Genomic DNA, 15,628 nt, shown 5'->3' with positions numbered 1-15,628 from the left:
CAACGAGTTGTTTGACCTCTGCGATGAACCTGTGTCCTGTTTTTATGTCCTTGGAGAAGGGTATTTCTACCTCTCGCTGGGGATGGTGAATAGACATTTTATATCTATGTATTCAAGCTAACGAGAATAGGAGGATGCTGTTATAATTTCCCATTTTAATATGTGACAAAAATCCATTTTGAGTCATAAATCTTATTTAGCTTATTTTAAGCAGTGTCTTCAAATTGGCATAACAGCAATTACTCAGAGTCAATCTATGGCAAGATCATACCAAGGGTATGGCTACTCCCACCTGTATCTCATTCCGATTTGTGTCGTCCAGAAAACCAGAAACCGTCGGATAGTCTCTACGTTTTAGCATGAATGACGTTGCTTTTGTTAATGAGGTCATACGTAGAGGATTTAATTCCAGCACCGTGTCAGAAATGCGCAACCATTCCTTTTTAAACCGTGGAGTACTGGCGCCCTCTGTCGGCCGAGTGGTGTTACAACGGCCACACAACTGAAACACTGCTGGCAGTAATCGTTTGGTAAACATGCGATATATTATTTCCACAAATCGCCTTGGATATGTAAAAGCTTGCTACTATATTAATTTATAGTTTTTACCTATTTATTTCGCATTTTAACCGCTACCTGAATCATTGTGTTGCGGGCCCTTTAATTTTGTTACGTCGCCTTGGTTACAGCCAGGAAGTGTTGTGCGGTAAACAGAAAGCGCGTCTTTACCAGCGGAATTCACCAAAACGTGGCTCTCCAACAGCGCCCCGGCCGACATCCCAGAGCAGACACTACCGTCCTTCAACAAGAGGCAAGTGCATTCACACACGCGCCTTCCGTACGTCGGTGCAATGCCATCAGCTCACCCTTGTATTAGCCCGGTTGCTAACTCGGTTTTGACGTCCGTGCAGTCTTCTACAAGCAATGTCGTGAAATCGGCAAAATAAAAAAAAAAAGCCTAAAGCAGTTAAACGGTGTGTGGACGGTGTGTTAAAGGGGAGGGGGGGTGCATGTGTTGTCACTGGTTACCGCTGTAACGGGAGCGCTGTCCGTGGTGCTAGTCTAGTTTCTCTTTAACGCACTAGCGCAGTGGACGGCGCATTAAAGAGGTTGTATTTCACATACAACCTGTTTTAACGCTGGCGATGGCGCTGGTGCCTCTTTACCGCACAGGCATTGCGGACGGGACGTTAAGGAGGGTATATGCGGTGTCACTGGTTACCGCTGGGCTCAGCTGTAACGGGAGCGCTGTCCATGGTGCTAGTCGCTGTCTCCTTACCGCTCAAGCAAAGCGGACGGCACGTTAAAGAGGGAGTATGTGTTGTGCTGGTTACCGCCGTGTTCAGCTGTAACGGGAGCGCTGCGCATGGTGCCGGTGCCTCATTGCTATCAAGTCAAGACAGGAACTGTGTGTTTCAATACTGAGGAGTTCAAACAAAAATGCTGAGGAGTTTAAACACAGTGACAGTGTTTTTCATTAATTTTAGCATGTTAAAGCTAATGTTTTGCATGCCTTATGATTTTGACTATCTGTTGCTATCTGAGTTTGTAAAATGAACACTTTTCATTTGAATACTTTTAAGTTTTACGACTCGGATGAACTCTAGAGATGTGAGAGTAATATAATGCATAATATTGCAACTTGAGCTGAAAAAAACTCAATAGTACCTCAAAATAAAATTCAATCCATCCCCAACCAGGATCAGGATGAGCGAGAGCAGTGACCTCACAGACCATGTGACCTGCACCATCAAGGCTTCTGTGAACCTACAGATCGGCGACACCAAAACAGAGATTTCCCAGTCGGGTGTGTCTGTGGTCGACATCAACCTGCCCTTTGGAAAGACCGTCAATGTAAGTGACCCCTTGCGCCCCTGTTGGGTCTGTGTCTGACAACAAACAGGCTACTTATCATTAAATCAGATTGCATCGAGGATGCCTACAGGTCAGCTGTTGAGATATGGGCATCTAACCCAGTTCCTTTAGACTGGAAGCCGGTCACCCCAACCACTAGACTATTCTGCACCCCCCTTCTAAAATATGTAATTTCATTGGTTTGATTTGGGGGGGATCAGGCTGTTTTGACCCATATACCGATTCCCCAAAATGGTAAGATGTGTGTGCCGATTTTCTGTAGCTCCTGCATTATTTATTGGGTGCTTTGGTTGTTGCGATCTGGGTTAGCACTGATTAGCTGAGTTCTCTGTAGCCAGGAGCAATCAATCAATTCAACTTTATGCATAAAGCATTTATATTTCATATTCATGCAGCAGTAAAACAAATGCTTAACAAGAGAAACAACATGACAAGAAAAATAAACAAAGTTTAGGGCTTAGAAAATAACAATGCAACATTGGTTTCACGGAGATGCATTTGAGAGAGAGATATTAAACAAACACTTAACATAACACTTGATTCGAGGAAAACTTTTAAATATGAAAGCCACATGTACTTGAATGCAGCTGTGCTTATCGCAGGCCATGTTTCATAATACTGTTCTTAGTTTCCTGAAGTTTCCGTTATACAAGACACAAGTCCCACCATGGTCTAATGGATTTCGGTCACTGACCTACTTTTGCAGCATTTAGGTCTAATTAAAAATAATTTCCAATGAATTGTTGAACCTAATTAATTCATCTGACTGGATCTTCAAAGGATTAGGCCCAGGGCCGGCTTCCGCTTAAAAAATAAATAATCTATATTCGGCGGGCCTCGTTAAATGGTAATTAAGCGATTTAACAGACTAGGGGGTTTGAAGGGGTGGGTGCGAGGCTGATATGGACTGCAGGCCTGCTACACTGCGGGTCCTGTTTATCTTCTAATGAGACAGAGTCCCCGGGTAACTGAAATTGAACTTTCACATTACCCTGGCCATCACTGAGTGGGAAGATTCCTATTTATGATCATATACACACAAAACTATCCAAACTAATTTGAAACAGCCTTGTCATCTAATTCGAGAGGGCGACGAACCGCCCAGTGGGAACTGTGAGTGAGGCGTAGCTAAAGACCCACACTGCAGACCTCTGTTATCTCCTGTGGTCTGCTGCTTAAACACCAACACGCACAGTTTTACAACAACTGTGGCAGAGTTTCTCCATGCAGCCAGGGGGTCTCCCTCTGGTATGCCTTCAGGAAGGCTGTGGTCATGACGGTTCAAAGTGAAAGAGGTGCTTGGAGCCTTCACTATTAGACTATTAAGCTCCGATGTTTACATCTGTACAATGTTTATAGTTACTAAGAATCATATTAATTAATAAGTATGTATATAATTTCTTATAATACCGTTTGATTGGCCAGGTGTGCCTGGTAATGTATTGTTCATTGTTAAAATAGGGTTTGAGTGTGTGATATAATGTGATATCTGATACCGTATGTCAGATTATCGCCTCATTGTAGCCAGTGTTGCATTCCAGAACATTGAATGGTAGAATTTAAACGCTGGATTCTGATGGTGTACCCCTCGCATTCAGGGAAAACAAAGTCCCCAACCATGAAACTGAAACTTTTCGCAGTTTGCTGAACATTTGGGTAAGTAGCTATTGCTGAGGCTAGCAGGTTCACTGAAACAGATCAGGGGGGTCTTGGGGGCCATGCCCCAAGCCTGCAGAGCCAAAGGGAGTTGTGGGTTTTCACGAGGCTGCTCGGCTGGCCAAAGCCTGTGTGTCCTCTTTTCACTCATTACTGGGTAGAATTGCTGATTTCCCACCGTAGGAACATTGCAATAATTGAATATGCAGTGAACCTGACACAGAGCCCTGAGTGGTTATCACATGGGGATTAAACTAATGTCTGATAGTAATGGGTGATGCCACAGCCATTTGAGGAAATACTCTTCCATTAAACCCAGTTTTAACTAATGCAGCAATTTCTCTGTGTGCAGAGATTAAGTCTAGCCAGCTAGAAAACTTCTCCTTGAATGACTACTAACTGTTCTGTATTCAGATAGAAGATTTCACCTTTAAGAACTACTTCTGTCCCGTGTTCAGATCGAGGACATCACCTTTAAGAACTACTGCTGTATTGTGTGTGTTCAGATTGAGGACATCACCTTTAAGAACTGCTGTATTGTGTGTATTCAGATCGAGGACATCACCTTTAAGAACTACTGCTGTATTGTGTGTGTTCAGATTGAGGACATCACCTTTAAGAACTGCTGTATTGTGTGTGTTCAGATCGAGGACATCACCTTTAAGAACTACTGCTGGATTGTGTGTATTCAGGTCGAGGACATCACCTTTAAGAACTACTGCTGTATTGTGTGTATTCAGATCGAGGACATCACCTTTAAGAACTACTGCTGTATTGTGTGTATTCAGATCGAGGACATCACCTTTAAGAACTACTACTGTGCCTTTGTGAGCGTGCGGGTCCTGAAGCGGACCCCCGGCCAGGAGGCCCAGTGGTCCACGGCCCTCAGGGACCTCCCTCTCATGGATAACCCCCACACCGAGGCCGGGTCACAGGACTACTACTGCATCCACCGGGACCAGGTGGGTACCTGAGACACAGGTAGATATCTTACACAGGTACACTGCACATAGGGACCAGGTGGGTACCTGAGACACAGGTAGATATCTTACACAGGTACACTACACATAAGGACCAGGGGGGTACCTGAGACACAGGTAGACACCCTACACAGGTACACTGCACATAGGGACCAGGTGGGTACCTGAGACACAGGTAGACACCCTACACAGGTACACTACACACAGGGAGAAGGTGGGAACCTCAGATAGATAATGCAGAACAAATAACAATAAACACGCATGCACCCACACACACACACACACACACACACACGCGCACACCCACACGCGTACACACACACATACAAACACTTTGGTATACGTAAAGTATTTTTTAAACAATTCTTTAAGCGTGGCACACTGCTTTGGTTCTTAATTGCATGTTTTTGTGTGTGTACGTGTACGTGTGTGTGCGCATGTGTGTGGGTGTGTGTGTTTATTTCATGTTTAAATACTGAGCCGCAGGCTGCATAATGTTCTGTGGATTTTCACATACATTCATCAATTTGATCTTCTAATGAGCTCAGCAGCCTTGAAGGAAAACACGTTCCTCTTACATGAAAACAGATCCTCCTTCGTCTGAATGCATCAACAGAGATCAGTCTCCAGGGTTTGATGGAGCAGTGCCCTAGGTTGCTGATCCGGTTTCTTGCTATTTCAACCAACGCAGCAGACGAGTCTGAAGAACAACAGATGAACACCAGATCGACCGATGGAACCTCTCATCCGCAGCCCCACGTGCTTTATGCGGCCCCGCTTCTTAACGACGTCACTTCCTGCCTGACATGTGTTGGGCTCAAACCCCACTGTCCACAGTCTACCTGTAGACACACCCCATGCCCCTGCTACTTATTGACTCATGCATCATACACTGCGAGCCACTTTGATTTAAATCTTCTCAATGCCGCCAAACGGGAACACAGAGATACCCTTTGGGTGTCGCTGAAATCCACACGACACATCAATTATGTGCATGAATCTCATCCTAAACCGACCGATCTGTAAACCCACTCCGCTGAGGATCAGCCAGATGAGAGGGTTTGAAACTGATTCATTTCCCCACATGGAAGAAGTCCAGTGAAGGGAGCATCAAAGCCCTACGCCTCCTCAGCCTAGCGTCGTGTAACAGCTGGAGATCACAGCTGGAGATTCCTGAAAGATTCTCTCGTCGAGGAAACATCTCACGGCCCTCGCGGCCTCAGAGCTGTTGGTTCTTCTCGGTTGTCTCCCCTCACAAACAGAAGCTCTGTTGGCCGTCTAGAGTGGCGCCTACGAAAGCACTATTTTGCTTTGTTTCGGTTTGTGTGCGTGGGTTTTTTAACACACAACGGTTCTGTTTATTATGTGTTCTAAATGCAAATGTGGTGGTCCAGACGGAGAATAGTGTTTTGGATCTTTGTCTGGTTATTTTGGTGGGGGTGTGATCATTGTTTCCAAGTCAAAGAGAGTTGAAATTGTCTCGGGCTTCATGTTGGTGTTTTCATAAACGACACGTCTTCCCCTTTCCGCGGTGTTACTGTTTGTTTTCTGTGGTTTTAGTCTGACATCGTGCCAACCTTTTGTTTCCCTGCACTCCTCCTGAAGACTTAAGGGGGGAGGATGACACAGAGAAGAGAGGCGTCTTTGTTTGTAACATAATAACAGGGTGATTTCAAACGGGATTTGAACTTAATATCAAGCAGAGACTGAGTACAAAAAAACAACTAAAATAATGTTTTCGCTCACAGGGGTCTGTCTTTGCTGCTTTGTGGAATGGGAGACAAGGGGGGATGAAAAATGGGTTATGAAACAGCTTCTGGCCCCACTGCCGAGCTGCTCTATCTCACTTGCGATTAGATTTAGTGTCAGTTTATCTGCACTATCTCTGGCACAGTGTTACTGAAGTATCCACGGTTATCGTTATGGCTGCTTACTGAGATTCTGGCCGAGCAAGAGTCCGTCGTACGGCGTGACTACCAGTAGATCTGTTGAACTACGCAGACATCGAGGATGAAACACTGACTGAGTCCATGGCAGGGTTTCACACACCTTTGGGTCGGGACCGGATGTTGGGGTTGATTCGGTGTGACTATGAAGTGCCCAAGACGAAACAGACTGCCTACTGATTTGTTGCCACAAAACAATACTGAGTGTGGAGAGATGTGAAGACAGCCACTGGGACATTGGTATTACCGGCAGAAGTTGATGGGGTGGAAACGATGGGGAAGAAAGCTGATGCACAGAAATGGAAGATGTTTGGGTCACAAGGATTTTGAGAGCTGAAAACTGGGTCATGGGCCAAGAGGTTGGGAATCACTGGGCTCTTGCATAACGGTTGGGCCTATTGGGTTGATACTGGAAGATATTTAAGATGTGCTTATATTGATCAGATGAAGGAGTCTGATCTAAATAGTGTTTTTATTAGGGGTGGGAAAAATAATCGATTATTCGATGCATCGCGATTCTCTCTAGAACGATTCCGTCTCGATATATTAAGATAAATTAGTAATCGAAATAAAAAAATTATATATATATTATATTTATTTATTTACTTTTAATTTGTTTGCCTGCTGCAACATTCTGTTCACCAGAGAGGGATAATTTTAGTAATTTTAAAATTATTTAATTTATCTTCAGTGTGTATTGGCCAATCTGATTTGTCTTGTCATGATTGTGATTCAGCCTACGCATAGCATGCACGCAAACTCACAGCCAGACACAAGAACTCCTTCTAATTCAAGAGCAGCTTTTTCTTTAATGACAAAGAAAATAAAGATTAGAAAGAAAAGAAAACTGAAACCGATTTTTTACATACTTCCATATTGTGTTGTAATGCAAGCTGCATTGATTTTTACATTGTTCATAGAAAGTCATATTTGTGACGAAAGCTTTTTCTCTAATAAAATATTAGATAAGTTAATTCATCTGTTGATGTCTTTAATGATCCTCACAAAAGTAGGAAGTGATTAGCAAACTCTGAGAAGCAAACTCAGATGTATATATATATTTTTGAAAATCACGCACGGAAATGTACATAAAATAAAATGTTGCATTGATAATCGTTTTAGAATCGAATCGTTGACCTCAAAATCGGAATCGAATCGTGAGGTGCCAAGAGATTCCCACCCCTGGTTTCTACTGATCAGATGAAGGAGTGTAATCTAAAGAGTGTTTCTGCTGAATAGATGAAGGAGTGTAATCTAAGGAGGGTTTATATTGGTCCTGATGAAGGAGTCTGATCTAAGGAGGGTTTCTATTGTTCCAGATGAAGGAGTCTGATCTAAGGAGGGTTTCTATTGGTCCAGATGAAGGGGTCTGATCTCAGAAGGGTTTCTATTGTTCCAGATGAAGGAGTCTGATCTAAGGAATGTTTCTATTGGTCCAGATGAAGGAGTCTGATCTAAGGAGGGTTTCTATTGGTCCTGATGAAGGAGTCTGATCTAAGGAGGGTTTCTATTGGTCCAGATGAAGGAGTCTGATCAAAGGAATATTTCTATTGGTCCAGATGAAGGAGTCTGATCTAAGAAGGGTTTCTATTGTTCCAGATGAAGGAGTCTGATCTAAGGAGTGTTTCTATTGGTCCAGATGCTGTTGGTACCCGACAACGTGGTGTCAGTCAGACTGATCCTAAGACAGCCGTCCTCAGCCTGGCTGACCTTTAACCTGGAAGACATCAAAATACACCCGCACACCCAACCGGTGAGCTTTGAATTGTCAAAATGACCCTGAAGTCTGCGGTTTACATTAATCACGCAAGAGGAACGCTAGTTAAGTGGAGTCATGTTAGCCCGTTAGTACACTACGGCTAGTTAAAAAAATCGAACTCTTCAGAATGCTTGGTTTATGGACGATTAGATTAGTAAAGTAAACTAGAAAACCAGTGTGTTTGTTAGCCTTATATCTAACTAAATGATATCAAACTAATCGTACACATTTCATAACCAGATCAACGTAATGGGCACGTGATTATTGATTAACGGTGCAGCTCGTCGTCTGATTTTACAACGGTTAAATGTTATTGGCTAACAATGAACACCCAATGAACAGCTTGTGGCTCTCTCAACAGGCCCCTGTGAAGGAAGTTTCCGATTGGTTGTCGAATTTAACCCTCGTTGACCAACACCTGAATATGGAGGTAACAGGAGATTGTGTACAGTTTGTGGTTGTGTGTGTGTGTGTGTTTGTGTCCTTGTGCATTTGTGTTAAGATAAGATGCACTTTATTAATCCCAGAAAATTAATGTTGTTGAGATACAGCCCAGAAAAAAAGAGTTCTTGAATAAAGAAGATTTGGTTCTTAAAAAATATATATTAACATGCAAACGTTACACAGAAATATATCAAATTCCCCAAAATGCAGAGCTGGAAGTAAATGTAGACATGGCTTCTGGCCATCTGTATCTGCACCATTTGCGTCCCAAGCAAGGGCGTAGGAACCGGGGGGGACGGGGGGGACATGTCCCCTCCAATATTGGAGACAGGCGCATTTGTCCCGCCTAAAAATTATACCGGGGGGAGAAAAATATTTTATTTTATTTTGAAAGCGCAACACAGCGTCTTGTCACCGCTTCTTATTCTAAAAAACTGGATGATTGAGCAATCAAAGAATTGATTTGATATTTATCAGTTCATTACTGCCATTCAAAATGTGTTTTCCTTTACATTTACAAATGTATCTTTTTAGTAGAATAAAATATATTTGTGAATTTTTTCAGTGTAGTTAATTTATGATATATTTCTGTTCAAACCATTAACGGATCTGTCAGGTTTCCGATATGTGTCCCCCCCCAATTTTAAACTCATTCCTACGCCCCTGGTCCCAAGCACCACCCAACAGTACGTACAAATCGAATAAGATAAACAAAGGTTTCCTTTATTTTACTCTTAGAGTTGTTTGTTCTTTGCATGATCTCTCTTGCTTGATTTGCTGCTCACACACCTGCTGTCTTCCTCTGGGGATCAGCATGGGGATATCGTTAAAAATAAAATCCGACCATCTGACCGTCCGTGTCCATCCGTCCGTCCTCAGGGTCTTCCCGACCCCCAGGCCGTGTCGTCCAGCATCCAACAGATGTGGGCGTTGACCGAGGTGATGCAGACCAATCAGACCACGGCGTCCATCGGCCGCTTCGACGTGAGTCACGTGACATGCACGGCTGACACTAATCGATCACCCAGCGGGCAGCTGTCTCTGACCAGGGAGCATGTGTTTACTGTCACCTTCCAGGCACTGGAGGTGTGGAATCGATTAGGTTATGGATATGAGACTGTACCTGTAATTACAGTCTCAAAGGGCTCCATTGTGGACTTAAGGACCACAATGGAAACAGGCCTGTGGGCATTATTGTTGATTGTTGTTTAATTAAGTTTTCAATCAATCAATCAATCAATCAAAGGATTATACGAAAAAAAAATCATTTTTATTTCATTTTATTTTGGTCAATGTATCTCTGACTGACAGTCAATATGGATTTTTTACCCTGGTTCAGCCATTGGAGTAACACATCTGCAGCACCGCGCCCCGATCTAATGATGTCAGAGAAATCGCCCGTCAGATCAGAACTTCTTCGTTTTAATGGTCACAAATTCTTTCTCTGGTTAATTTCTAACACGGCAGTCTCCTTCACATTTCGCCGACATCCAGGAGACCCATCCTGCATGAATCAGATCCTAAACTAGCAGATGTTTGTACCAACTTCATCCCATTTGGATGTGGGCAGAATGTGGCTCAGGAGGAAGAGTGGGTTGGCAGGTAACTTGAAGGTTGCTAGTTCGATCCCCGGCTCCTCCTGAGTGTCGAGGTGTCCCTGAGCGAGACGCCTCCCCCTGACTGCCCCCGACCAGCTGGCTGTCTCCCTGCGAGGCTGACTCCGCCGTCGGCGTGTGGATGTGTGCACGAATGGGTGAACGTGTGGCAGTATTGTATAGCGCTTTGAGTGGCCACTGGTTGGAAAAACGCTGTATAAGATGCTGTCCGTTCACCATTGAAGCATGAATCCATCCTGAGATATCCTCTGTGTGTCTGTTGCCGTGTAACAGGTGGACGGATGCTATGACATCAACCTGCTCTGCCTGACCTGAGATGGGTAGTCGTACGGAGGCTGGAGGGAGCCAGGCTGTCGGAGAGACTGAGCCATGCATGTCCTTGTGTCACACGTACTGTATGCAGCCTGGGGGAGAAACGGACAATGACCAAATGTGGTCTTGTTCCATCACAAAGTGAGGTCAACTGTCCAATTCTGGCCGATCACATGACCCTGACATGATCCTTACATTTTATTTTGTATATCATTACAGAAACCGAAACGTCTTTGGAGAGAAATAAAATCATACAATGTGAAATATTCAACACATGGAATTATATAATGGATTTCATCAAACATTGTCTAGTATTGTGACATACATGTATAACATAAGGTTAAGAAATAAATAATACTAGTGCATTAATACTAATATTGCACTATCTAACACATCTAATACATGTTTACACTATAAATAACATGAACAGTAAAGTGAATATTGTATTGGTCATGCTTCTGAGATTGTAATAACTGCAGGGGGTTTGTTGTCCATCGTTGGGGCCGGTTGGTCTAGTGTTAAGGATCTAAATCCTAACCCGCCTACCTGCTATTTATGAACTGAACCCTCACAGACTAAATAGTAATAGCTGCATGGGGGTTTTAAATGTCTGGTAACATCACTGGCCAGAGAGCACTGAGAACTCTGTGGAGGGCTATTCAGAGATTGGAATCAGAGCTCTCAGAAGCTCTGAGCTCTCTCTGGATCTCTGAGGGCATCCCACCATCTTGAGCCTGTCTGTGTTCATTTGTACCGAGTGTGCCAGGTCACCAGCATTGAGAAACTGCTGAGAAGATACCATTATATTTGGATTTATGTTTAGCATTTTCTTAGCATATCGCAGCTAATCAAAATTCTTGTTCAACTAATGTTTATATAAATATGTATTTAAACACAAATAATGTCCTAATAATGTAGTAATAGTAATGTATAAGATAAGATCTACCCTAATCAATCCCAGATTGGGCATATAAGAAAGTATTACATGATTAAAACTGAAACCCTCAGTTTAAGTGTCTTTTCATCTGAATATTGCCGTGTATACGAGCCACCACCACCAGGGGGCAGTAAAGACTATTACAAAAAATATGACGGATGAGAGCAGAAGACTATTTTGTTGCGTTATTACAGTTTCCTCTTTTTTTATTTTTGACAGCTCTGTGCCTTTCATGTATTCTCATTTGTCGGCCGTGTCTAAATAAATGATGGCTCTGGTGTGCCATAGAGTGCATGACTGAGCAGCTCATTAATATTGAATGTTGAAGGATTCATATGGGGATGGCTTTGCTCTACTTAAGTAGCATGTGCTATTTTTATTAGCCTGAACTTAGCTTGAAAAAATTCAGTTCTCTTCCTTCCCTCCTTCATCCTTCCTTCTTCAGGTGGCAATGTGTGCTTTTGTGGATATAGAGGAGCACCGCGGTGTGAAAGGTGGAGGTTTTCCACTTAAAGGTGCAGTAGCTATTTAGTATGATGAGAGAGAGAGAGAGAGAGAGAGAGAGAGAGAGAGAGAGAGAGAGAGAGAGAGAGAGAGAGAGAGAACGAGGACAAGAGTCCACACAGCAGGGGGTATGAAGGTGAAGGTGCTGGGTGATAGTATTGCATTCAGGCAGGTCTTGGCGAGTTAGGGTGACGATGTGCGCGCAAATTTGATTGACGGGCAAGATGGATTCCCGCCTAAACCATTCAGGAAGGTGGTGGCCTGATTGGTCAGAAAGCAGCAGTTAACGTTGGCGGATTATAAGTCATAAGTTATGGTTCCTAAGCAACCCGTGACTTTCTCTTTGGAATGTTTTTCGGGATGTTTTTTTTTCCTCTTAATTAACAGACGCTGATTTACCTAACTTAAGCCCTTATTGTTGAAATAAATCGACAAATATTTGAATGGACGTCAGCACAACAAAACTTGTTCCCTCCGTGCCGTACATTGTCGTGAATTATTATCCAGACAGGCCAGTCTGCAGCAGATATTGTTAATTATTTCAAAACATTATTATCTTGACTTTGGCAACAAACACAGAACCATTTGAAAATGTTTAATCTTCATGAAAGTACCAAGAGGCGCTACTCTGTTTTCTCTTTCTAAATTGAGCAGGAAGAGGAACATGGAGGGAGGCTTTGAAAAAGATAAGGCTAAACAAATGGCTCTCAGACTCAGTCACTGTGCTGCGGTTGGAGATGTTGTTGTTGCTGTTGTTGTTGTTGTTGTTGTTGTTGTTGTTGTTGTGGTGCTTGTTTGGTAAGACTACTTCATTTTGGAGTTGTTCAGGTCGGACTTGGAATGAACTAATGAATCATTTCTGACTCATTCCCCCGGAGCCTCCCTCAGGCCCGACTCTATATTATAGTTTAGGAAATCCAAGCCCTGGAAAACATACGTCTTGGAAAGCTAAAGTCCTTTGCATATTATCTCGCTATCAGTCTTGCTTTCTCTTTCACTTATTCTCTCTCTCTCTCTCTCTCTCTCTCTCTCTCTCTCTCTCTCTCTCTCTCTCCCTCTCATGTTCTCGTTCGTCTTCAATGACATCAGCATACTCACACACATATTTATAATTTATTCTCCAATCAGTGATTTGTATAAGAGCTAAAACTTGTTTTATAACTCAAGACAAAATATCCACATAGAATATTAGAATAACCCTTGTCTTTCTTTCATTTGTCTGTTCATCTTTCCCTCGTGCATATTATCTCTCTCTCTCCCTCTCTCTCTCTCTCTCCCCCTCTCTCTCTCTCTCTCCCTCTCTCTCTCCCCCCCCCCCTCTCTCTCTCTCTCTCTCTCCCTCTCCCTCTCCCCCTCTCTCTCTCTCTCCCTCTCTCTCTCCCTCTCTCCCTCTCTCTCTCTCTCTCTCTCTCTCTCTCTCTCTCTCTCTCTCTCTCTCTCCCTCTCTCCCTCTCCCTCTCTCTCTCCCCCCCCCCCTCTCTCTCTCTCTCTCTCTCTCCCTCTCCCTCTCTCTCCCTCTCTCCCCCCTCTCTCTCTCTCTCTCTCTCTCTCTCTCTCTCTCTCCCTCTCTCTCTCTCTCCCCTGCTCCTGGTTAACTCTATGTCTCTCTACCCTCCTCCTGCTCTGGTCCAGGTGGCAGCGCACCATCAGGTTGTGTCTCCTTGCCCGCGGCGGCCAGAGTGATGAGCCTTGTGTCAGGGAACCCCCTCTCACCGGCGCTCCCACAAATCATTTATTCAGATGAGGGTGCCACAATGGCGGAGGTGGACCCCACTAATACCTGACAGCAGTGGGGATCTCTCAGGGGGCTGAGCACACGCCACCCTGCATATCACTATCACCCTCTCACTTCAGGGGGAGAATGTCTCGACACAGCTCGGGCTACACATGACTTTAGTTGGACTTAGTTTGAAAAGGTGGGGTTTGGCTCCACCCCCTTTCACGCTGACTACATACAGAGTACAGCTCGCAGCGGGAGCGCCATTACCTCTCTGTCTTCACCGTGTCTGTGTCCATGAAATTTACATGAAGCACCCCCCCCCCCCGATCGCTGAAGCCCCTAGAGGGACATTTTTGGATGTATTACAGTGTTTACTCTTTGTTTATGTCCCTTGGTTGAGGTATTCAACCTGTGTGCACCTCTATCGATGATCGATGCTTGGCTGGTAGATGAATGGAGGGGGGATAGATGGACACATGAATGACATGGATGTATAATGGATTAAAGAGGAATTGAAGGGGGGGGGTAGATGGACACATGAATGACAGACGGATGGATGAGGGACGAATGGATGCGGGATAGACGGACACATGTATCATAAATCGACGTGTGATGGAGGCTCGCATGAATGATAGATGGTTGGATGGTCTGACGTTCGGATTATCATTTTATGCATCGCCATCCTCCCATGAGGAGCCGCCAGCGATCAGCGTGAATAAACACATTGCCAGGACTAAAGGAACATAAAGGACGGGAATGGAAACGAGACAACAGCAACAGCTGGAACTTTGAACAAATGTCGGTTTCCTAATGACTTGTAAGACGGTGACGGCGGATTAATAATACCCTTAATTAATTATGGTCTGTCTCGACGGCCTACACACACAGTCGTTCGTTAGTGTTATTTCCTTGTTTTATAGGGTTGGGTTCCCGCTCTTGTTGCGAAGGCGTGCGATGCCCAGCGAGCTGTCTGTGTTTCCTTTATTGGTAGATTTGTAATAGTTTGGTTACTTTACTATAGATACCATGAACTTTAGACAAAGGAAAAAATAAGACATGTCTGAGGGTACTAAATAAATAAAATAACCGTTGAAGTCACCATCACATACTGCCTTCCTCTGTGAGTGTGCTGTAGCTGTGTGTGTGTGTGTGTTTTGTACTGTTTCTGTGTGTGCGTGTGTGTGTACTATATGTGTGTGTGCGTGCGTGCATGTGTGTGTCACCTGCATCACACAGGTGTTGAATCTCTGCAGCTACGCAGAGAGACTGCCAACCCGGGCAGCTGTTACACCTGACTTCTCCTGCGTCAACTCCTGCTTCTGTCGCTTGCCCTGATGCATTCTGGGAGGGTTATTGGTCATGGTGACCGATTCTGGGAGGGTTATTGGTCATGGAGGCCATCATTGATGCTGACAGCCTGGGTGATACTGGATAAGAAGGAAAAGATGGGAGTGTGTTTGCTTTGGTGGAAAGATGCATGTGGTGCTGGAACACAGAGTAATGTAAGATAGACAAACCAACAGTAATGTAAGATAGACAAACCAACAGTAATGTAAGATAGACAAACCAACAGTAATGTAAGATAGACATACCAACAGTAATGTAAGATAGACAAACCAACAGTAATGTAAGATAGACAAACCAACAGTAATGTAAGATAGACAAACCAACAATAATGTAAGATAGACATACCAACAGTAATGTAAGATAGACATACCAACAGTAATGTAAGATAGACAAACCAGCCGTAATGTAAGATAGACATACCAACAGAAATGTAAGATAGACAAACCAGCCGTAATGTAAGACAGACAAACCAGCCGTAATGTAAGATAGACAAACCAACAGTAATGTAAGATAGACATACCAACAGAAATGT

General features: G+C 43.8%; 1 protein-coding gene across 1 annotated transcript; it reads left to right on the top strand.

The window, feature by feature from the left end:
• Positions 1–1,707: 1,707 nt before the first annotated feature.
• Positions 1,708–10,591, top strand: nicn1 (nicolin 1; the record flags this gene model as incomplete). Its single annotated transcript, XM_079748733.1, has 6 exons — positions 1,708–1,854; positions 4,320–4,493; positions 8,097–8,210; positions 8,578–8,646; positions 9,540–9,644; positions 10,550–10,591. The coding sequence occupies 6 exons, from the start codon at positions 1,708–1,710 to the stop codon at positions 10,589–10,591; spliced, it is 651 nt and encodes a 216-aa protein (XP_079604859.1).
• Between the last annotated feature and the right edge of the window lie 5,037 nt (positions 10,592–15,628).

This window comes from Pollachius pollachius (assembly GCF_949987615.1).
Source record: "Pollachius pollachius genome assembly, chromosome: 12".
NCBI lineage: Eukaryota > Metazoa > Chordata > Actinopteri > Gadiformes > Gadidae > Pollachius > Pollachius pollachius.
The sequence above is the reverse complement of the archived record's forward strand: the minus strand, read 5'-3'. Positions and strand labels throughout refer to the sequence as shown.